The sequence below is a fragment of the Phalangium opilio genome, unplaced genomic scaffold, assembly GCF_054372755.1.
Source record: "Phalangium opilio isolate 3A_F unplaced genomic scaffold, DU_Popi_V2 ptg000002l_1, whole genome shotgun sequence".
NCBI classification, from domain to species: Eukaryota; Metazoa; Arthropoda; class Arachnida; order Opiliones; family Phalangiidae; genus Phalangium; species Phalangium opilio.
Window position 1 is genome coordinate 13,816,145 of NW_028324144.1, and position 25,329 is coordinate 13,841,473.

The window sequence follows — 25,329 nt, forward strand, 5'->3', positions numbered from 1 at the left end:
CGAGGTTAACAAGCGAGAGGGAGGTTAACCTATAAGCGAGGCTTAACCTAGAGCGAGAGTATGGTTTCTTAGCGAGTGACCAAAGAGTTCTGCTGCCGAAATAGTGGGAGAGGCGAGTTTTTATACTTTTAGGCGAGGTCAGAGGTTAAACAAGTTAAGGTGTTTGAACTTGGTTTTGCACGTGTGCTTGTAAAAGGTCAGAGGTTGAAAGGGATTATTATCGATGGCTATTCATAGAGGTTTTTCAAGTTATGCAAAGGGGTTACACAAAAGGGAAGGGGTTGTATAGAAATCTTCGAGAATAACACTTGTAAATTTAGAATTGTACGGTAGAAGTTAATAATATGAAGTAAGGAGCACGTTTAGCGTAATTAAAGCGAGGTTTCGAATATTAGATTCGACAACTCTCTTCTATTTTCTTCTGATATCATTTAATGAATCTGAGCAGTTTTCGAACTTCAAGCTAATGAAGTATCTTATTTACCGTATTTTCCGTCATTTGAAGTTTTACTTCTGTCAGTATATGCATCGGTTTCAGTGCAATTCAAAACTTTACTGATTCTTGAAATAGAAACTCTTGTCTGTAATAAAGGTGGAAATACAATGTTATGTAACAATCGCTATTCTAAAAACGAAGGAAAGTAGTGCCAGTGCATCAGTTTCATGTGGTCTATCCCATTACCATCTTTAAGAACGGGGGTTTTAGCTTATGATTCCAGCCCATCTGCGTTTAATGGCCTTAGATGAGAGGGACATCAGAAAGGTCCCTTTTCCCTTCCCCTTTGACTCTCCTTCTTATACGTTCTCACTGTTCCTAGCGTCATTATCTTCAGTAACCTTGCCTTCTCTCAGCGTTCACTGTTTGAGGCTATTGACTAGACTACTCAGGCCAGAGTCAAGCCGGGGCTTTTAGTTTTTAGCCACATCGTATATATGATGCGCTATTAGTTTGGCCTGGTGTGTAGAAGATGAATTTGTTTCGTTCGTTATTTTTAAATAGTTCTTCGTAAAACCACTTCTAGGTGGCGCTGGCTCCATAATTTTTTGTCGACGATTTTTAAATTTGTATTACTTATTTTCTTCTCCACCACCACCGGGATTCAGTCGCTTGTTGAAAGAGGGTTGCAGAGATCGTTGCCTACGCTATATCATAAGGACATCATCTCTCTAAGGGCCCAAGCGCATCTATTAGCAAAAACATCTAGTTCTGCTAGATGTGACGTAGATTTTGTATAGGGGCTCCTTCCGAATTTTTCGTGAAAATCGTGGGAGAGAAAAATAATTTTCAAAATCAGCCACGACCGATATCCTAAGCCGGTCGTGGTCTAGACGCGAGCTCTGAGATAACGCTCCCAAGCGGTTGGGAATCAAACTAAAACAGGCGGGTAGGCGAGAGAGGAAGGACTGAGGGGAAAAAATAAGTAAGAGAATTTCCATAACCCCCCAGCTCTCTCAGACACAAGAGGTAAATTCGCGCTTAGTAAAAATCACGAAGAGCTGTCGTGAGAAATCTTTGAAGGAGGGAAAAATGAACAATGCCGGGTTACTCTGCAGCGAATGCGCTCGGCCTCTGTTTAGGCTATACAATTATTATACCACTTGAGATGAGACGGATGGCTGACCAAATCGGACATACATACATTTCAACCGTAACATAGAATCTTGGGCCCTTAGAAAGATGATGTCCTTATGGCTATATCAAAACGTAGGCAACGCAGAGATAGTATAGGACAGAGAACGAAAGTATGCGGTCCGAGCTGTGCTTAGTAACTCGTGAGCTCCAAGAGAGGAATGGGAGGGATATAGAACCGGTCCGAGCGGGCGAGGATTCTATAGAAGCGCGCTTTGGTTTTTTGGTTTCTTCTTAGCTACAAGGTATCGATGGGACTAATAGTTTTACCCGAAGAGTAGTGGTAATAGTAGTAGTATTAGTAATTAAATTAGTAGCGGGCGTTGGCGACATGTGATTCACGTTGCCAAGAAGCCATTGAAAAATTATTTATTGCAGTAGGGATAGCGAGAGTACGAAAACGATGTGGCTTAATTATGGGCTAAACCATCTTGTATTCTTCTCAGTTTCGGTTTCTTCGGAAACCCATTGTAAGGAGTTTCATCATTGTAACTCACGAGCAAGGATAAAACCTTCGAAGGAAAAACCGACTGACATCTCCTCAACGATTTTATGGATATCCGTTCGATCCATACTTGTTGTTATTAAATTATTTCTGTAATTAATCTGCGTTGGTGCTACTTTTCTTCTGAAAACTGACGCAAGTTCCGAGTTTAACTAACCAAGGCCAAAGTTTGAATTAGTTGCGGTAAATAACGCGCTGCTATAGCGACTATGCGAATTAACTGAGTTGAAACGAAGGCTTTCCTTACAGTAAAAACGTTCGCATCGTCCATCAGAACAAAAGCGGCAAAACAGCATAGACCAGCCTTAAAAAAATAATTAACAGATCAAGTTAGTAACATAGCTCCAAAGTATGAGCTATGGCTCATATCGATTTCTTCTACTTGGGATCTTTAACATGTCATTTTCTGTACCTTTCTCCTTGAACTATAAACGGGAGGGGTTGACGAAACCGTCACCCCTAATTTAATTGAACTTAGAAGCCAAGGGTACAATGACGATTACCCGAAACCCATAAGTAACCCAGTAGGCCTTTTAAAATAGCCAATGATTAGTGAGTAGTCCCTCGACGCGCTACCTTTAAGGGTACTATGACGATTACCCGAAACCCCCGATCCCTTTAAAATCGCGAATTATTAGTTAGCAGCCCCTCGACGTTTAACAATGCTAAATATTGATTACACACGTACTGCACAATTTTCAGAACTAGATTTTAAGGCAAAGAAACCCTTACAAAAAAGTTCTTAAGAATTCCAAAGGCCATTCTTTGGAACCCTATGGAGCCCTTGGGATCATTTTCTAAAGAAACAATTCCCAAAGACTTGCTTTGGAATTTCCTAAAGAAGTCTTGAGACAAATGTCCAAAGAACGTCTTGAGATTATTTTCCAAAGAAATTCTTTAGGAATTCTAGAGATTAATTTCCAAAGAAGGTTTAACGAATATTTTCCAAAGAAATTCTTTAGGAATTCTAGAGGTAAATTTCCAAAGAATGTATAAGGTTTATTTTCCAAAGAATGTTTAAGGTTTATTTTCCAAAGAATGTATAAGGTTTATTTTCCAAAGAATGTATAAGGTTTATTTTCCAAAGAATGTATAAGGTTTATTTTCCAAAGAAACTCTTTAGGAATTCTAGAGATTAATTTCCAAAGAAGGTTTAACGAATATTTTCCAAAGAAATTCTTTAGGAATTCTAGAGGTAAATTTCCAAAGAATGTATGAGGTTTATTTTCCAAAGAATGTATAAGGTTTATTTTCCAAAGAAACTCTTTAGGAATTCTAGAGATTAATTTCCAAAGAAGGTATAACGAATATTTTCCAAAGAAACTCTTTAGGAATTCTAGAGATTAATTTCCAAAGAAGGTTTAACGAATATTTTCCAAAGAAATTCTTTAGGAATTCTAGAGGTAAATTTCCAAAGAATGTATGAGGTTTATTTTCCAAAGAATGTATAAGGTTTATTTTCCAAAGAAACTCTTTAGGAATTCTAGAGATTAATTTCCAAAGAAGGTATAACGAATATTTTCCAAAGAAACTCTTTAGGAATTCTAGAGATTAATTTCCAAAGAAGGTTTAACGAATATTATCCAAAGAAATTCTTTAGGAATTCTAGAGGTAAATTGAATAAAATCCAGACCAGTGGTTTTTATTGGATTAAACCGGATTTTATTGGATTTATCCGGATTTTTTAAAAAAACGAGTCATTTTAGGTTTTTTGAAGGTAATGTACTTCTGTTTAGCTCTTATTTGAGCTTTGGGGCACTCCCCGACCCCTAGCCCCGGTTCTAATACAAAATCGTCTTCCAGTTTAACTGCTAAAATGTTTTCATGAAATCAATTTCTTTCCTGAGTGCACGAGCCTAACATTAGCGCGGATCCAGTGGATCCCTTACAAGGGGACTTTCCATCTAAACTCCGGGTTTGGCTTGGCAAAGGCTAGTGGGCGGGATTTATACATGCACGTTTAAATCCCGCCCACAAATGCCTCTAGCTTTTCCAAGCCAAAACTGGAGTTCGTAAGGAAAGTCAACTTGTAGGGGATCCACTGGAACCACGCTATGCTTTAAGTTCGAGTAATACTGGTAATATTGTAAGCTGTAACTGGACAGTAACTGCTAACATAACTATTAGTTTTATCATTTATAATAAGTAATCTTTAGTTATCGCTTCATATATTTTTGCCTTGTTTCTGGTTGTATTTTAATTATTTTTATGGCACAAAATTGATTTTTCCCCATTCATAATTAAGCCGGATATTTTAGGTGAATTTTTTTAAGTGGATTAATCCGGATTAAACCAGGTGGTTTAAACCGGACTGGATAGGTAGTTGCCAACCCTGATGTGAGAACTATCCTCGTTTCTATAGGGCTAAATTGATTTACCTCATAATCTTCCCTATATTTCCCAAGAAAATTCTTAACATATTTCCGAAGAAAATTCCAAAGATATTTCGCAAGAAAATTCCAAAGATATTTCCCAAGAAAATTCCAAAGATATTTCCCAAGAAAATTCGAAAGATATTTCGCAAGAAAATTCCAAAGATATTTCGCAAGAAAATTCCAAAGATATTTCCCAAGAAAATTCCAAAGATATTTCCCAAGAAAATTCCAAAGATATTTCCCAAGAAAATTCCAAAGATATTTCCCAAGAAAATTCCAAAGATATTTCCCAAGAAAATTCCAAAGATATTTCCCAAGAAAATTCCAAAGATATTTCCCAAGAACATTCCAAAGCATTTTCCAAAGAAACAGAGGCCAATATTCCCCAATTTCCCAAAGAATCCCTTAAGAATTTCTAAAGAAATTTCCCAAGGAGTTTTCTAAAGAGTTCTAAAGAAGATTTTTGTAAGGGAATGTTGGAGTTGCTTATTATAGGCCTATATTGTTATTTAAAAGAAAGAGATCTGACCCAAGTGAAAAATACACTTAATGTGAAGTATATCGAATGAACCATTTCATTTGTGTTCTAAGTGCCGACTTACTATATATGACGCAGTAGACACAAGACAGAAACTGAAGCCATATAAATGTGCTCGTTTCTTCAAGAACGAAATTTCTTGTTTCCTTAAATCGGAAACAATTTCTTGGAAGGAACTTTCCCAAGCGTACAATTTTAAAACACGAATTCCGTTCAATATTTCACTCATCATTTTGACTCTCTTGTCAGTAATCTTCATTTGCAGATTCTGCGAAGTATTTCAAAGATATATGAGCTTGAACAGTTCAATAATAACAAGTTATTTTAAAATATCTCATTTATCTTTATCTTACTTGAATGTTTTTAGATTTACTGGTAATTAAAACAGAGATTGGAATACTCAAGAGAAAAACCAGAAGGCCAATGAAAGAAGAGACACCAATTTCATTGTATAAAAAGTAAGAACATAGAAATAGGTTGATAGGGATGGACCACAGAAATGCTATTTGCGTTGAAAGAACAACGAATCGACTTGTATCGATGTAAATTGTGTTTAAAATTTCTCCCATCGTCATATCACTTCGATCGATATTGGACAAACGTAAAACCTGTGAGTTTCGTAAAAACAATGTTAAATTAGTATTAATATACTACCAAGAATACGTAAGCTGAACATTGACCTTTTTGTAAAGGGCGTGCATAGTTGCGGATTTCAGTTTTAGGCCAAATTTAGTGGAGAAAATGCCCACACCTTCCAGTAACAAACAATTTGCCATTCCAGCAACTCCCATTAGGCATGCGTAGAATACACCCTTCCAAAGAGGTTCGTCGCTCGAAGCAAAGTCTACAAGTAAGCTAAAAGTATAGAGGTTTTGATTTGACGTGAAGTGTATCAATAAAGAATATTTAAATATATAACATTGTTCATATCCTCGTATAACCACGCGTAAAATAATTAATTTCTTTAAACGAATAAACTTCTATGATCTAAAACCAAACAATGGTCACCAAACTAATAACAATGCTAAGTTTTAGAAAAAAATATGGTACCCAATTATGAATGGAGTTGTGAAGAAAACCGCATCTGCCAAAACTTGTAAGATGGCTCCAGCCAATACAAATTTCCACACTGTTTTAAAACAGGCCATTTCGATGGAAATTAAACCTTGCTTATTAGTATCGCTTTTTCTTCCCTTCACGAGGCTTTCCATTTCTACATCATCGCAGTCACTAAAATAAAAGTTGAAATAATTAAGAAAAAAGGCTTCGAAGTGCGTGTAGAATGAATCTTTACACGTACGTTTTACTTGGATTGTAATTCCAATAATTTTGAAATTTCCGTGACACGGTTAATGCTTTGTCCGAATCGTTCAGCTCGTAAACATCCGATGGTGTTAGAGTAGTCTTCCAACCATTCCACACAGCCCTGAAAACGATAGTTTCTTACAGCTAACAATAAGTAATTTAAGACCTGATAACTTTCAATGATTTATTTATTAGTAGTGTTCGGATTTTCCCAACTATTCTTGGAACTGGGTCCCTCAGATTGCTATCATATTGGCTTGTGCACAATGACGCCCTGCTAACGTTGGAGCTCATGGAAAACTAAGATGGCTGTTCATAGTTCTAAGGTTTAATATGGATCCTTGTAGCACATTGGCTCACAAAAGATTTCGCGATAACCTCAGAGATGTTGCTGGTATTATGTAGCGGACTTTAATCGGAATTATTTAGTTACAAGTAACTTTACCTCGTGAGCCACGAATGTACCATGCGTGAACAGAAAGACCCTGCTTCTTCCGGTGATTTCTAAATTTTTTTAAAACAAAAACGTAAATAGCTATGAAGAATTGAAAATCGTCATGTCAAAAAAATTGCTCCATCGTTACATTGTTGCGTTTGTTTTCATCGGAAGAGCCCTCCGACATGGCGCCAAGGACAAGCATCGATAGTACCAAGGGGAGGTTTACTGATTTTATTATAAGCCCAAAATCATCCTTCCTGCCACTCTGAGGAAAGAGAGAACAATTTAAATTGGCTTATAAAAAATAAGTTATTTATAGACCTCTAAGTAGTTATCCATGATGTATGATCTGAAGATAATGACTTCACTAACTGCCCTTACAAAAATGTTCTTAAGAATTCCAAAGGCCATTCTTTGGAACCCTATGGAGGCCTTGGGATCATTTTCTAAAGAATCAATTCCCAAAGACTTTCTTTGGAATTTCCTAAAGAAGTCTTGAGACAAATGTCCAAAGAATGTCTTGAGATTATTTTCCAAAGAAATTCTTTAGGAATTCTAGAGATAAATTTCCAAAGAAGGTATAAGGTTTATTTTCCAAAGAAACTCTTTAGGACTTCTAGAGATTAATTTCCAAAGAAGATATAACGAATGTTTTCCAAAGAAATTCTTTAGGAATTCTAGAGATTAATTTCCAAAGAAGGTATAACGAATATTTTCCAAAGAAATTCTTTAGGAATTCTAGAGGTAAATTTTCAAAGAATGTATAAGGTTTATTTTCCAAAGAGACTCTTAAGGAACTCTAGATATTAATTTCCAAAGAAAGTATAACGAATATTTTCCAAAGAAATTCTTTAGGAATTCTAGAGGTAAATTTCCAAAGAACGTATATGGAATATTTTTCAACGAAATTCTTAAGGAATTCTTGAGATACATTTCCAAAGAAAGTCTAGGGTTAATTTCCGAAAGAAATTCGATAGGAATTATTGAGATAAATTTCCAAAGAACGTCTATGGAATATTTTCCAACGAAATTCTTAATGAAATCTTGAGATAAGTTTCCAAAGAAGGTCTGGGGTTTATATTCCAATGAAATTCGTTAAGAATTCTAGACATGAATTTCAAAGGGCCAGATATATTTGCAATTATGCTTTACATATAATTATCTGAAAATATTTTTACCCAAATTGTTTAGCTAAAGTTTTCCTGCATGGAAACCGACTTGATGGCTAAAAAATTAAAAACGTTTCACGAAGGCTTGTCCCGTAGCTAAGGCTCAGCAAGTGCTGAAATGGTTTATCATATTTACCCATTTTTGTATTTTGCCTTTAATAATCCGTGAGGTGTTTATGCAAAGGTTAAATTAAATTAAAAGTAAAATACGCGTAGTAAAAATCGTGATGTTTAGATTTACAGGGAGTATAAGCTGGCAGTCGAAACTTTCGCTTTTGAAAAGTAAAATTAACCTAAAATTAATTCTTTTGTGACAGTTCTATCTTTATTTCGAGCGTAATTAGAGTCCAAAATAAATATTTTTTTAAAAAATATTGTAGATAAAATTTGGTTAAACGCGTTTCTGGTACTCAAAAAACTCTCAGTGAAAATACATTATTATAGTTAACAACAACATCTTTATCTACTGCTTGGCGATTGAAGCCTCCAAAACCCACTTAGTACCCCATATATATGCACAAAGTTAAAACTTTCTGCCGTTTTCGGATGTTTTTAGGTCGACTAATGACTGACTTTATAAGCAGTTTCGCACTGCATGCGAGAACTGCCCGCACTATAAGGTGTGTTGTTCAGCATATAAGAACTGCACTCCCTGCATTGGGATATGGTTCTGCATGTGAGAACTATCATCGTTTCTAGAGGGCTAACTTAATTTACCCCATTATCTTCCCTATATTTCCCATGAAAATTCCTAAGATATTTCCCAAGAAAATTCCTAAGATATATCCCAAGAAAATTCTTAAAGGGACTGTAAAGAGGTCGGCGGACCGTTGAATTTCTTGTTTTAAAAAAACTCACCCGACCCATCCTCCCCTCTCTTGTGATTGGTTGTGATTCGCCCTGCTTCGGCGTTTCCCCTATTCTGACCCGCGAGAGTCCGAATACATTTGGAATTTCTTTAGGAATACTTTTGGAATTTCTTTAGGAATACTTTTGGAACTTCTTTAGTAATACTTTTGGAATGTCTTTAGGAATACTTATGGAATTTCTTTAGGAATACTTTTGGAATTTCTTTAGGAATACTTTTGGAATTTCTTTAGGAATACTTTTGGAATTTCTTTAGGAATACTTTTGGAATTTCTTTAGGAATACTTTTGGAATTTCTTTAGGAATACTTTTGGAATTTCTTTAGGAATACTTTTGGAATTTCTATGTTTTTCTATGGAAAAAGGGGCCAATTTTCCGCAATTTTCCTTACGATTTCTTAAGACGTTTCTTTATGTTTGCCTAAGAAATTTTCTTATGGAATTCTTAAGAACATTTTTGTAAGGGTGCCGTGAGAGACCAGAATAGAAGATGTATCCCAGACGAAACGACCCCACCTCTTCGACCAAAGCAAATTGCAACTAATAGTGCCAATACCTGATAAATTAATGTACGTTATTCAACTGGCTCAATTATGATAAACGAGTCATCAAGGTGAGATGTTTGTCACTTCTTTCGCTCTCATTCAAACGACCTTTTTATTAGATGCTGATATAAATGTATATACAGCACTGTAATTGGGTTTTACGAGACTGTTCACTACGTTTGACTTTTTGTAAAAAGTACGATGTGCGAAAAAAACTATTCACGGACAGCAACCCTTACAAAAATGTTCTTAAGAATTCCATAAGAAAATTTCTTAGGCAAACATAAAGAAACGTCTTAAGAAATCGTAAGGAAAATTGCGGAAAATTGGCCCCTTTTTCCATAGAAAAACATAGAAATTCCAAAAGTATTCCTAAAGAAATTCCAAAAGTATTCCTAAAGAAATTCCAAAAGTATTCCTAAAGAAATTCCAAAAGTATTCCTAAAGAAATTCCAAAAGTATTCCTAAAGAAATTCCAAAAGTATTCCTAAAGAAATTCCATAAGTATTCCTAAAGACATTCCAAAAGTATTACTAAAGAAGTTCCAAAAGTATTCCTAAAGAAATTCCAAAAGTATTCCTAAAGAAATTCCAAATGTATTCGGACTCTCGCGGGTCAGAATAGGGGAAACGCCGAAGCAGGGCGAATCACAACCAATCACAAGAGAGGGGAGGATGGGTCGGGTGAGTTTTTTTAAAACAAGAAATTCAACGGTCCGCCGACCTCTTTACAGTCCCTTTAAGAATTTTCTTGGGATATATCTTAGGAATTTTCTTGGGAAATATCTTAGGAATTTTCATGGGAAATATAGGGAAGATAATGGGGTAAATTAAGTTAGCCCTCTAGAAACGATGATAGTTCTCACATGCAGAACCATATCCCAATGCAGGGAGTGCAGTTCTTATATGCTGAACAACACACCTTATAGTGCGGGCAGTTCTCGCATGCAGTGCGAAACTGCTTATAAAGTCAGTCATTAGTCGACCTAAAAACATCCGAAAACGGCAGAAAGTTTTAACTTTGTGCATATATATGGGGTACTAAGTGGGTTTTGGAGGCTTCAATCGCCAAGCAGTAGATAAAGATGTTGTTGTTAACTATAATAATGTATTTTCACTGAGAGTTTTTTGAGTACCAGAAACGCGTTTAACCAAATTTTATCTACAATATTTTTTAAAAAAATATTTATTTTGGACTCTAATTACGCTCGAAATAAAGATAGAACTGTCACAAAAGAATTAATTTTAGGTTAATTTTACTTTTCAAAAGCGAAAGTTTCGACTGCCAGCTTATACTCCCTGTAAATCTAAACATCACGATTTTTACTACGCGTATTTTACTTTTAATTTAATTTAACCTTTGCATAAACACCTCACGGATTATTAAAGGCAAAATACAAAAATGGGTAAATATGATAAACCATTTCAGCACTTGCTGAGCCTTAGCTACGGGACAAGCCTTCGTGAAACGTTTTTAATTTTTTAGCCATCAAGTCGGTTTCCATGCAGGAAAACTTTAGCTAAACAATTTGGGTAAAAATATTTTCAGATAATTATATGTAAAGCATAATTGCAAATATATCTGGCCCTTTGAAATTCATGTCTAGAATTCTTAACGAATTTCATTGGAATATAAACCCCAGACCTTCTTTGGAAACTTATCTCAAGATTTCATTAAGAATTTCGTTGGAAAATATTCCATAGACGTTCTTTGGAAATTTATCTCAATAATTCCTATCGAATTTCTTTCGGAAATTAACCCTAGACTTTCTTTGGAAATGTATCTCAAGAATTCCTTAAGAATTTCGTTGAAAAATATTCCATATACGTTCTTTGGAAATTTACCTCTAGAATTCCTAAAGAATTTCTTTGGAAAATATTCGTTATACTTTCTTTGGAAATTAATATCTAGAGTTCCTTAAGAGTCTCTTTGGAAAATAAACCTTATACATTCTTTGAAAATTTACCTCTAGAATTCCTAAAGAATTTCTTTGGAAAATATTCGTTATACCTTCTTTGGAAATTAATCTCTAGAATTCCTAAAGAATTTCTTTGGAAAACATTCGTTATATCTTCTTTGGAAATTAATCTCTAGAAGTCCTAAAGAGTTTCTTTGGAAAATAAACCTTATACCTTCTTTGGAAATTTATCTCTAGAATTCCTAAAGAATTTCTTTGGAAAATAATCTCAAGACATTCTTTGGACATTTGTCTCAAGACTTCTTTAGGAAATTCCAAAGAAAGTCTTTGGGAATTGATTCTTTAGAAAATGATCCCAAGGCCTCCATAGGGTTCCAAAGAATGGCCTTTGGAATTCTTAAGAACATTTTTGTAAGGGAAAATTGCTAAATTACTTCCTCAGTTGTATCTTACTAAAGTTCCAAATTTCATTGCCGCTGCCACGTTGTCGATCGTCTGAAAATCGTCATGATACACTTGATTCGCTAGCTTCATCGCACTTAGAGTTGCCAATAAAATCAAAACAAGCTGAAATATTCGGAGAATCATTTATATTTTTGGCAATGTATAAAATGAACTTATTATACGTTTAGTTTTTTTAAATATGAACTATTTTACTTTCAATGATTTCTTTATTTCTGGACAACTTATCATAAGAGGACTTACTATTTTCGTGATGTTGAGTATGGAATGGGGTAAAGGCTTCTGATTGGTTCTGGAAACTAGGGCTACTTCCAAGGGAAATAAGAGCCAAAATATTCCACATGGCACCCAGACTAAGACAGTGTTTTGGAAGCATGGCGTAAAATCAGGGTTGTTGGTGTACCATGTTAAGTTGGAATCCTGAAATCGAAAAAAAAAATAAAAATAAATATTGAGAATGAAACCATTTTAAATAGAAGTCGAAAACTTTTCAGTAACGTTACTCTTATGTAGTAGGCACGCACAAACAAATATTTTTCCAATGTACCGACATCTTGGAAAATGGGGGTCAGATATAAAAAAAAGACGGCCCAAGGGCTCGTAATAGTAGCCATATCCTACGAGTCAATAGCCCCTCTATACCCTACCCTAATGAGTGGATAACCCCTCTATACCTTACCCTAATGAGTGAATAGCGCTATCTTTTTCAATGCTTAAATGATTTACCGTGCATAAAATCATAGTGAATAGCCCCTCGATTCCCTACTCTAAACAGTGATTAAATTATAACCGTATAAATTTACTTATGCTGTAATTCTAATATTCCGACGAATCGAAGAACAGATAGTTTTTAGTGATAATCCCCTTGATGAGTTTACAACATAGACTTATGCCGATGCACGCTTATCGCATCTTATAAATTTCTAACAAGAACTTATGCCCAGAAACTTTTGAAAGAGAAAGTTTAGTTATAGTGATTACGCATTTTAGTGATTATCCCCTCGAATTACCTTTAGCAATGCTAAAATGATCAAACGCATAACGCCCATTTAACACTATGTTAGCTCTATCTAAACCCACATTTGAATTAACCGACAAAACGTTCCAGTCAAACATAACATAGATGACGATAGCTACCGAACGACAACGAAACACATGAGAAGCGCGGTAGGAAACTGGGAAAATCGTTATCTATTTAATTAGCATTTACATAAAAAGAAAATAAATATAAAAACCCCAAACATGCAAATTCATAAGTATCCGACCCCACAGATTAAGAGGTACCCCACCCCACATCACCCCGACATTTTAGAGATAAAAATAAATGATAAAAAACTCGGGGTTTCTATCAAGTCTCTACGGTTCAGTGGTAGAATTTCTATCTACTGCGCCAGCGACCCGGGTTCGATTCCCGGGTCTGGCCTGAAAAAACTTTAATTAAAATTAAATCTCTAACCGAGCCCAGTAACCCCTATGGGTGGGTTGTGGTAATATTAAGTTCCTTTTAAGCTAAAATCTGACGATAACGAAGCGACAACCCCGGCCACTACTACTACTACTACGGACGACGGCTCGGGTCAAACTAAGAGCCTATCGTTTACTACGACATGGCTAAAAACCTGCTTAACGTTTTAACGTTCGCGCGTTTCAACCGATTTCTTTAATATTTGGTACACTGATTCCCTATATCCTACAGGCGGCCTTTTTTGGGTTTCGATTTTGGCAGCCCGAACAGTAAAAACCTTCATTATGGAATATATATCGGGCGTTTTAACCGATTTTACTAATAATTAGTATACAGGTTTTCTTATGACCTATATACGCGCCTTATCGGTTTTGGGCTTGGATTTTCGCGTCATATTTTTTTAAATTAATGGACTTGTGATAGGTTAACTACAAAGTTAAACATAATGAAGTAAACTATTTTCAAATTTAGAGCGTGCTCTTCCGTTTCAAAATCATTTTGCATTTTATATGTCAGATAATAAAATATAAGATTTAATAAAAGTAAGAAAACTTCCATTTTAGCTAAGCATTATACTTCTAATATCTTAAATATTATTTAAACACGCTTATATAAATTTTATTTACCCAAAAAGACGACTGGCAAAAGCTATCCAAAATTTGCGACGACATTCTTGAAACCGAATTCAGTTTTATCCGTTATAACTTTCGGTATTTATTTTAAGACTGCATTGAAGCATTCTCTCAAGTTATAATATAAACTATTCTTCCCCTATAATGGCAAATGGCTCTAACTATCTTGCTTAACGTACGAGATATGATTTCTATCGAAAATAGTTTATTCTGTTTCTAAGTGATAAACACGTTATCGCAATGAACCGATGCGAGAGTACATTAACTAAGAGTAAAAGATACAAAATTTCAAGCAAGATCTATAAACGTGTTCTTTTAGAACTAGATTGGAACGCTAGCACCACTATCGTGAGAAATTGCCTCTAGCAATAATACTAGTTGCTAGGATCAATAGGAGAGGTGCATGGTGGTACCGGTTAAGGTAGCTTATGATCTTAACAAATTCAGTGTCTATAATGTTTAAAACAAAACACATTTGTCACATTTACGGTTTTTGATTTACTCCAAGTGGATTGGTTCTTCGTACAAAATAATAAGACAGATAACGCGGAAAGAACGGCGTTTCAAGTTTTCAACTACTTTTAATCTAACTATTAGATTGTAAGTTGGAATCGAATTTTAGGGTGTCTCCCTATGATTTATTTCTTTCCTCTGTTCACTCACATTTGGGACCAAGATGTTGTCCAAAGTGTGGTATCTATCACACCAGTTCAAAATCCATGAATTTACATAAAAGATCTTGTTGAATTTTGGCCACTGTAGAGCCTATCGGATCCACCAGAAGAAGTGCAAGGCTTGTTTCAATTGCTGCAAAAAGAAAGAAATAAATTTTGGGTATTTTCAAAGACGACTTAAATGAGAATGACGCAGAGTGGGTCGACCAAGATGAAGGGGAAAATCATGACGTGATTGGTGTTCAAGAGGCACCTATTTCCGTGCGCGCAATCAATCGAAGAATGGCTCTCTCCAACGTGGGAAGAAATTTAGTGAACTAACAGGTTTATTATTTGTACGGTAATAATATTTGCAATAAAAACTATAATATTAATCATTAATCAAATTAAGTTTATAAATTAAGACAAATCAATGGGAGGGGGGGGTTTAAAGAAATGTGACGTGGTTTTTAAGGGAGGGGTCTGAGTTAACGTGACGAAGCGTGATCTGGGGGGACGGGAGTCAGAATATGCTTTTTTTGCGTGACGTAGTTTATGGACGGTCCCTGGGCCCTAAAGTGTGTTTATTGTTTACATAAACTGAAAACTCATCTCGGTTTCTAGTCCCTTAAAACACCAATAGCTTCGCAATGTATATATTTCAGGTAGTTGTTTCTTTGTAGTTTTTGTTCTTTATGCAGTCTTAGTTCGGTACCGAATTTTATAATACTGCGTGGTTCATCTCAGAAACACTGGGGGAAAGTTTTAGAAACCGCGTGGTTTAGCTCTTCAAGGTTGGATGCGTGAACCTATAGCCATTAAGGGTGTCCATAACGTCCTACAACAGACTCATCACGTCTCAGCTTTTTGCTTAACCCTAATTAAGCATCCTTATATAGAAGTTAAAAGTTTAAAGATTGATTTTTTCTAAAAAGATTGAATTGTTTTAAAAAGATTGAATTGTTTTAAAAAGATTGAATTGTTTTAAAAAGATTGAATTGTTTTAAAAAGATTGAATGGTTTTAAAAAGATTGAATTGTTTTAAAAAGATTGAATTGTTTTAAAAAGATTGAATGGTTTTAAAAAGATTGAATTGTTTTAAAAAGATTGAATTGTTTTAAAAAGATTGAATTGTTTTAAAAAGATTGAGTTGTTTTAAAAAGATTGAATTGTTTTAAAAAGATTGAATTGTTTTAAAAATATTGAATTGTTTTAAAAAGATTGAATTGTTTTAAAAAGATTGAATTGTTTTAAAAAGATTGAATTGTTTTAAAAAGATTGAATTGTTTTAAAAAGATTGAATGGTTTTAAAAAGATTGAATTATTTTAAAAAGATTGAATTATTTTAAAAAGATTGAGTTGTTTTAAAAAGATTGAATTGTTTTAAAAAGATTGATTTGTTTTAAAAGATTGATTTGTTTTAAAAAGATTGCTCTGCTTTAAAAGATTGATTTATTTTAAAAAGATTGATTTGTTAAAGAAAAATTGTTTTGTCTTAAAAAATGATTTGTTTTAAAAAAATTGATTTGTTTTAAAACGATTTTTATGTTTAAAAATATTATCATGCAGATATTTTACACGTTCCAAAGACTATTTAGTGTTTAGTGTCTACATAAATACCAAAATCTGCACGTTTTTAACCCCTTAATAAACACTCTGGCAACTTACAGTTATTTCAACAAATTAATCGCGAGACTTTCACTACGATTAGAAGCGTACTGTTGATTTAATTTCTTTTTGCGGGTGAAATGCGTTCCAGCTATATAACGGAAGTAATTTTTAACATCAATGAACTGAAGTTCGAAATAAAACTGATAATTCGATCAGCTGTTTATCGATAGAATTGGAAATGATAAAAAACCTTAGACGAGAGACGTGCGTAAGTTCTTTAAACTGAAGCATTTCAAACCTTTCAAGATATATAACAGTTATACTGTAACTTAGATTAAAACTTGTAGAAACTCCGCTCTTTTCGAACATATATCGAGAGCAAATTTACTTGGAGTAAATCACATCAGAATTCTACGAGTATGTTTTGGCATTCCAGACAATGAATTTACCAAAGTCCCAACTTCTAATATTGCTCCTACCTTGCCCCGACTATTATTGCTAGAGTCATAAGTTTACCATGCCTCTAAGTACACAAATACAACTGGGCATCTTCCGCAGGCTACTGTGACGTCAGAACTCGCATAGCGCTAAGATCCGAAGAGAGAAAATTTTGAAATTTCTGTCGCGGTGCAGCCACCAAGCGGTCGAGATGATTACTAAATGGGTCACGTGATAAAAAATCATCCAATGGAATAAAGGAGATTTTTATGATTCGTATAGGCAGGCATTTTACTTAAGCAACCCCAAATCCCTCTCTCTCTCTCGTGAGATAGAGGCGGTTTCAGTCCTGAAATATTCTGAAAGGGATAAAAGAAACGCTAGGCAGTACAATTTTGTATTGAAGTTGAGGTGATAAATGATACGGAGAGAGTATAGGGTTTCATTAAAGCGAGCCAGACAAACACTATTGCCATTTCTCTACTTAGAGGCATTATAAACTTATGCTAGAGTCAATTTCTAACGATAGTGTCGCTAATCGCTAGTATTCCCTTTTTGCTAACAGGCTGTATTTCATACTTTTAAACTTAACTTACGATTTTTACAAATTGTGATAACATTTTATCCTTACGTTAACTAAAACATTTACAAATAAAATAATCTAAGGTTAAAGTCCTCTCTTAGCAAGTTAGTTCGAGAGATACGCGCTTTGAAAATTGCTATTACAACTTTTGATGAGACGAATGCTGTTAGAGTGTTCTTAAAATAAATGCCAAAAATAATCTAATTAATGAATAAAGTCAGAGGTGGATTAGGGGAAGTTATGAACGAGCCATAGAGCTCACTGTAGGGGCATTTTATTTACGAGAGAGAGGAAGATGAACGGCTGGGTGGGTTAAAAGCTTGTGTCCCATTCGACCGAATCCCAATCGACCGAACGCGTTTCCCATTCAACCGAAAACAGCCCAAATGTGCGGTTTGGGGTAAATATATATCAAAATTTAAGCAAACGTTTTCACTTTTTTTAAGGCTTTTTTTTTCCTACAGTTTTTGTTGAATATATATATTGATGTTTGAAATGTAAAATTTAACTTTAAGAGTGATTGATAACTGAGAGAATTGCTAATAAAGGCGGCTTTCTTTACATTAATAATGGCTACTTGTTTCAATTGAATAAGAAAAAGGATAAAACTAGTTACTATAATTGTAGAAATCCCTCCTGTAAGGTTCGAATAATAGAAGTAACCTAACCTAACCAAACCAAACCTATCCTAAACCTAACCCTAACCTAACCTAACCAAACCTGACCAAACCAAACCAAACCAAACCTAACCAAACCTAACCAAACCTAACCAAACCTGACCAAACCAAACCAAAACCTGACCAAACCAAACCTAACATAACCTAACTTGACCAAACCAAACCTAAACCTAACCAAACCAAACCAAACCAAACCAAACCAAACCAAACAAAACCAAACCAAACCAAACCAAACCTAACCTAACCTAACCTATCATAACCAAACCAAACCTAACCTAAACCTAACCTAACCAAACCTAACCTAACCTAACCTAAACTTAACCTAACCTAACCAAACCTGACCAAACCTAACCTAACCTAACCTAACCAAACCTGACCAAACCTAACCTAACCTAACCTAACCTAACCAAACCTAACCTGACCAAACCAAACCTAAACCTAACCAAACCAAACCAAACCAAACCTAACCTAACCTAACCAAACCAAACCAAACCTAACCTAACCTAACCTAACCTACCCTAACCTAACCTAACCAAACCAAACCAAACCAAACCTAACCTAACCTAACCAAACCTAACATAACAGTAATGTTTTGGAAAAGGCATGTTATTTGAGAAGTCAATGAAGCTAAACATGAACATTTCGGAAAAGGCGTACCATAGTAAAATGATTTGTAAAATATTATTAACCTAACATAACAGTAAAGTTTTGAAAAAGGCATATTATTTGAGAAGTCAATGAAGGTATAAAACATCAATATTTTGGAAAAGGCGTAACATTGTTAAATGATTTATAAAATATTACTAACCTAACTTAACCAAACCAAACATAACAGTAATGTTTTGGAAAAGGCATATTATTTGAGAAGTCAATGAAGCTAAACATAAATATTTTAGAAAAGGCGTAGAATAGTTAAAGGATTTATAAAATATTAGCCTAACCTAACTTACAATTTCCTTCTCTGGGTTTGAACCCGAGCCTCTGAATTAAAAGCCTAATATTCTACCATGCTGCTGCGGTGATTCGAAATCCTCACAGACATTTAATTAACTAATTCTTTCAAATAAATTCCCATTCAGCAGAAACCCGCCATTGGGCTGGAAATTTAAATATATTCTCCATAAAAAACCAAAAAGCGGTTTCGGTCGAATGGGATTCGGTCCAATGGGATAATACCGGTTAAAATTCCTCCCCTCTATCAACGGAGTAAGATTAAGGTCTCTACCTGGTCATGGCCAACTTAGATTACCGGTGGTAGAAGGCCTGTCAACTTCACCCGAGCCCCAAGTTAAAAAACGACTAGCAAAAGCGCCCCTAGTTCCAACTTTCGCCGTTAGGTGCGCTACCTACCCAGTTTTCCTCATAATGCTTTTTCTATGGGAAAAAAAATCGGAAGTGGACTCGGTTTTAGAGCATTTTTAATATATTTACCGATTTTTTTCGTCGCCGAGTTTTAAATGAGAAGTCAAGTAAGTTTTAATTTATATTTTGAGACCGATTTCATAATTTCCCCTCCATTATTTGACGAATAATTAACATTCAAAGTTCGAGTTCTTTTTAAGGCGGAGAAAACCGAGAAATGCGCCGTTTATAGTTAAGCCTCGGTCTTCAAGTAAGTTTACATTAAAATTTAGCGAAATTTCCGAGAAATTTAATTTATCCGCCTTAAAAACAACCCCAACTTTGAATGTTGATTACTCGTCAAATAACGGACGGAAAATTATAAAATTGGTCTCAAAATATAGATTAGAACTAGTGTTCGTACGGGGTAAAAATTTAATCGGGGTCGGGGTCGGGGGCAGGTTATCCCCGAAAAAAACAAGTCGAGGTCGGGGTCGGGGTAAGACATCAGCCTAGTAGGCAAGAAACTGTAAAAAACCCCAATAAATTCCGATTTTCCGAGCTACGCAGCTACGATTCCCATGAAAGACCACTGCCATTACAAAAGACGGGGGAGGGCCGCCGACCCACGAGAGGGAGGATGGTGAACTTTGGAATTTTGGTGACTGTTTTTACTGTATTTTGTTTGTTGTTAGTTACCCCCTTGCCCTTTTTTCATAAAGGAGAAGCGGAGCACTTATTTGAAACGAATGAGATGATTGTTTTTGGCGCAGGACAAAAAAATATTTGCTAAAAATAACCTAACCAAAATCAAGAAGTTATATCTAGTATCTCAGAGAGAAGGTATAAATTCGCCAGATTTCCAGCTTTATCTCCAGTCCAAACGTAGGTCCGGAGTCAATCCCCGTCTCTAAATAACAACCAGCATCTCATTGGTTCTTGAAAACTCACGTCAGCGCGACGACGCGAGTGAAAAATTACAGTCATATTTTCCGACTGGGGAGAGGCGAAATAGCCCGGCGCCTCCTTTTACGTCCCCCCTTGTATTTTGAAAGGGGGACTGGGACTATGGCGCGCGAATACAAAGGCATTTTATACCTTCTTTCTGAGATACTGATATAACTTCTTGCCAAAATCTAACCCCGAAAAAAACCCCAACTACATTTTACATGTTAGGTACCGGGGTCGGGGTCGGGGGAAAAAGTCGGGGATCCCCGGTTTTCGGGGTCGGGGTCGGGGTCCCCGTACGAACACTAATTAGAACTTACTTGACTTCTCATTTAAAACTCGGCGACGAAAAAAATCGGTAAATATATTAAAAATGCTCTAAAACCGAGTCTACTTCCGATTTTTTTCCCATAGAAAAAGCATTATGAGGAAAACTGGGTTGGTAGCGCACCTAACGGCGAAAGTTGGAACTAGGGGCGCTTTTGCTAGTCGTTTTTTATCATGGGGCTCGGATGAAGTTGGCAGGCCTTCTACCACCGGTAATCTAAGTTGGCCATGACCTGGTGGATGTTAAGAGAAGTAACACGGGAAATTGAGAAAATGGCCTCCGAAGTTAAGCTTGAAAACTCTTCGCGACCTATTATGAGTATTAACAGCTCTAAAAGTTATGAAGAAGTTTGAACTCAATGTAATTTTTATTTAATGGTCAAACAAAATATGAGAAATAAGTCTGTAGGTTGTAACATAGATAAAACAAGTTGGGAAACCAAAATAAACCTCTCTGAGTCGAGACGAATTTACTTTCCAAACACAGGTCCACCATGGACGAACTAATACTGAAGGACGGATGGCAGATGGAGAAAGTTGAAAAATACTTGTTGATTCGCCTTCTAGCGGCAGATAGTAGCAAACCGGATAGTGGGGGAATCAACGTTCTAACGAGGGAAGCAGCTAACGTCTTATTTTGTCTAGATGGCGCTAGCGTTTTCCGGGATTTGACTCCGCATTTTCATAACCCCCTCCATTTTGGAGCTGTAAGCTTTACATTGGTTATTTTGTCGCTTAGTAATGGGGGCAGTAATGGGCTGCCATTGGTTTTTCAGTATTACTTCGTCCATGGGTCCACCAGCCAATGAGAAAACCGGAAATACGTAGCTCAAATTGGCGGGATACCGCGAAGACCATTTGTAAAGGATTAATCGTTTAGCATTTCCCTGTGTATTCTCATAAGTCTAATGAGGACCTAATATCTATCACTTAAGTGTGTATTTAACTTTCGGCTCACTCTGAACCGTTAACACCTCTTGTAAGAGGACACGAAACAAGTTCAATTCTAGTTTAATTCTAGGGTTTCTTGTTTCATGGGCTCAATCGCTTCAACACTTACAGAGAGACGAAGTATTGAAATCCTTATTATGTAGTGACATCAAAAGTTGCGTTTACACTATATATAAATGTAGTAAAGCTGAATTAAAAAGTAAACACCAAATTTGAAATGTTAATATCAAAAGATGTTCTTGGAATATTGAGATGAAACAGAGCTTTATAGCTACACAACTACTAAAAGAATCGTAATGCCGAAAATTATTTAAAATATTTCCATTTAATATTCTGCAAAAAGGAAATGTTATCGTTTTGTAAGAGATCTTATCATCCTACTCGCTTTATATTAACTTTCATGTGCGTGTAGTGTTTCGATTCGGATGCAATCTTCATTACTCGTTCTATATAAACTCTCACTTGTGTCATTACATAGAAATAAGTTTATCTTAAATAATTAATTAAATGTAAATGATATTAATTATTTTAATCGTCAGTAAATAACTTTAAAAATAGTTAAATCGTTTAAAATAAAGTTGTTCATAATATCTTTCGAAACTTTGCTAATATTGACGTTTAAAGTGAAGGGTACCCTTCTTGCCCGCTTTCTTCAAATTTTGGGGTATATATACGATCCGTTTCCATTATAATATTAGATAAAAACGCATTCGCGTGAACCTTTGGTGGAAGCCCTGCCATTGGGAGGCTAGACGTTTCTCGTAACCCTAGCTGATCGCCGCGTATATCTTAAAACCAAATAATAGATAAAAACGCATTCGCGTTAACCGATGGTGGAAGCCCTGCCATTGGGAGGCTAGACGTTTCTCGTAACCCTAGCCGCTCGCCGCGTATATCTTGAAACCAAACGATGACGGTGGAAAAGAAGCCAGAATGCACTGACCGGCGTCCATGTGGAATGGACAAAAGACCTGAAGATGGTGTTGCATAGAAGCTGGTGTCAATGTGGAATTGACGAAGAACACAAGATGGTGGTGCATAGAAGCAAGCAAGTACAGACTAGTGTCCCTGTGGGACGGACAAAGACTAACAGATTGTGGTCCTTAGAAGCCAATAAGTAAAGACTGGTGTTGGTAGATGAATGGCCAAATTTCCGTGAACCGCGAACGCGTTCCGGAAATCGGGTATTTGTTTGCTCCGATTTGTAAACTGCGAACGCGGTCACGTGGGGTCTGACAGACAGACACACACACACACACAGACAGACTCGGCCGGTGTAATACCTCTCCGTGACATACGTCACTCGGAGAGGTAAAAACCGACAAAAAGTAGCGAAAAATCGGAAAAGATAGCTAAGCCTTTGCCGCGCTTTAAATCAGTTTCAACCCAGTGCTTGACTTTAATAAATTAATAAAGGCCGCCACTTTTTTACAGAATTACAGAAAGTGCCTACTGTAGAATTCTTATGTCCAACCCTGACCCATCTTGTAGCAGACGACAAAACCTATATAAAAAGATTACTGCGTAGCATAAGCTGGTGCAGGGTTGTTTGTGTTTACTGTAACGCGCAGTTTATAAGCATTAATTAAATCCAAGTGTTATGTTATTAAGACCGACTCATTTCTAACATAAGCATAAAACATTACACCTACAAGTGCCCTCAGTAGGAAAACTACTATAGCAGTAGTTTTATAGAAAAAGACTTATATTTAAGTTAATTACCGGTGAAAATGGTTCAAAATTGCATATATACAATAAGTAAACAATAATCTATATTATAAACCCTTTTAAAACTTAATTCCGAACTAATTTACTTAAATTTAAGGGTGACTACAACTTACTATTTTACAGATAATGCTTATATTTAAGTTAATTACGGGTCAAATTAATTCAAATTTACTATACATAATCAGAAACGTTTTTGGTTTAATATACACTATTTAAATAGTTAATAAACTAGCTATTATCTCACTTAAATTCAGGGTGTCTACAACACACTATTTTACAGAAAATGCGATTATTCAAGTTAATTACGGGTCAAATTATTTCAAATTTACTATACATAATCAGAAACGTGTTTGGTTTAATCTAAACCCACATTTGAATTAACCGACAAAACGTTCCAGTCAAACATAACATAGATGACGATAGCTACCGAACGACAACGAAACACATGAGAAGCGCGGTAGGAAACTGGGAAAATCGTTATCTATTTAATTAGCATTTACATAAAAAGAAAATAAATATAAAAACCCCAAACATGCAAATTCATAAGTATCCGACCCCACAGATTAAGAGGTACCCCACCCCACATCACCCCGACATTTTAGAGATAAAAATAAATGATAAAAAACTCGGGGTTTCTATCAAGTCTCTACGTTTCAGTGGTAGAATTTCTATCTACTGCGCCAGCGACCCGGGTTCGATTCCCGGGTCTGGCCTGAAAAAACTTTAATTAAAATTAAATCTCTAACCGAGCCCAGTAACCCCTATGGGTGGGTTGTGGTAATATTAAGTTCCTTTTAAGCTAAAATCTGACGATAACGAAGCGACAACCCCGGCCACTACTACTACTACTACGGACGACGGCTCGGGTCAAACTAAGAGCCTATCGTTTACTACGACATGGCTAAAAACCTGCTTAACGTTTTAACGTTCGCGCGTTTCAACCGATTTCTTTAATATTTGGTACACTGATTCCCTATATCCTACAGGCGGCCTTTTTTGGGTTTCGATTTTGGCAGCCCGAACAGTAAAAACCTTCATTATGGAATATATATCGGGCGTTTTAACCGATTTTACTAATAATTAGTATACAGGTTTTCTTATGACCTATATACGCGCCTTATCGGTTTTGGGCTTGGATTTTCGCGTCATATTTTTTTAAATTAATGGACTTGTGATAGGTTAACTACAAAGTTAAACATAATGAAGTAAACTATTTTCAAATTTAGAGCGTGCTCTTCCGTTTCAAAATCATTTTGCATTTTATATGTCAGATAATAAAATATAAGATTTAATAAAAGTAAGAAAACTTCCATTTTAGCTAAGCATTATACTTCTAATATCTTAAATATTATTTAAACACGCTTATATAAATTTTATTTACCCAAAAAGACGACTGGCAAAAGCTATCCAAAATTTGCGACGACATTCTTGAAACCGAATTGAGTTTTATCCGTTATAACTTTCGGTATTTATTTTAAGACTGCATTGAAGCATTCTCTCAAGTTATAATATAAACTATTCTTCCCCTATAATGGCAAATGGCTCTAACTATCTTGCTTAACGTACGAGATATGATTTCTATCGAAAATAGTTTATTCTGTTTCTAAGTGATAAACACGTTATCGCAATGAACCGATGCGAGAGTACATTAACTAAGAGTAAAAGATACAAAATTTCAAGCAAGATCTATAAACGTGTTCTTTTAGAACTAGATTGGAACGCTAGCACCACTATCGTGAGAAATTGCCTCTAGCAATAATACTAGTTGCTAGGATCAATAGGAGAGGTGCATGGTGGTACCGGTTAAGGTAGCTTATGATCTTAACAAATTCAGTGTCTATAATGTTTAAAACAAAACACATTTGTCACATTTACGGTTTTTGATTTACTCCAAGTGGATTGGTTCTTCGTACAAAATAATAAGACAGATAACGCGGAAAGAACGGCGTTTCAAGTTTTCAACTACTTTTAATCTAACTATTAGATTGTAAGTTGGAATCGAATTTTAGGGTGTCTCCCTATGATTTATTTCTTTCCTCTGTTCACTCACATTTGGGACCAAGATGTTGTCCAAAGTGTGGTATCTATCACACCAGTTCAAAATCCATGAATTTACATAAAAGATCTTGTTGAATTTTGGCCACTGTAGAGCCTATCGGATCCACCAGAAGAAGTGCAAGGCTTGTTTCAATTGCTGCAAAAAGAAAGAAATAAATTTTGGGT

General features: G+C 35.6%; 1 protein-coding gene across 2 annotated transcripts; it reads right to left on the reverse strand.

Annotated features, from left to right (window-relative positions):
- Positions 1 to 2,268: 2,268 nt before the first annotated feature.
- On the reverse strand, positions 2,269 to 24,592 carry LOC149720092 (ATP-binding cassette sub-family C member 1-like). 2 transcript variants are annotated; one of them, XM_089858410.1, is made up of 13 exons: positions 24,488 to 24,592; positions 11,996 to 12,172; positions 11,744 to 11,857; positions 9,294 to 9,383; positions 7,114 to 7,164; positions 6,938 to 7,057; positions 6,799 to 6,857; positions 6,349 to 6,474; positions 6,099 to 6,278; positions 5,729 to 5,903; positions 5,402 to 5,656; positions 5,113 to 5,316; positions 2,269 to 2,439 (listed from the first exon to the last, which is right to left on the reverse strand). In XM_089858410.1, exons 1-13 carry the CDS (start codon positions 24,530 to 24,532, stop codon positions 2,284 to 2,286), a joined length of 1,752 nt encoding a protein of 583 aa, XP_089714536.1. In that variant the 5' UTR covers positions 24,533 to 24,592; the 3' UTR covers positions 2,269 to 2,283. The 2 variants fall into 2 exon arrangements, with proteins under 2 accessions (XP_089714536.1, XP_089714499.1); XM_089858373.1 differs by lacking the exon at positions 24,488 to 24,592 and adding an exon at positions 13,844 to 13,979.
- Between the last annotated feature and the right edge of the window lie 737 nt (positions 24,593 to 25,329).

Coding starts and splice junctions, on each gene's coding strand:
- LOC149720092 (XM_089858410.1), bottom strand. CDS start 24,532: ATGTCGTCGCAAATTTTGGATAGCTTTTGCCAGTCGTCTTTTTGG. Junction 9,384..11,743: donor CAATGAAATTTGGAACTTTA/GTAAGATACAAC, acceptor TTAATTTATCAG/GTATTGGCACTATTAGTTGC. Junction 5,657..5,728: donor TGCACGCCCTTTACAAAAAG/GTCAATGTTCAG, acceptor CGAAACTCACAG/GTTTTACGTTTGTCCAATAT.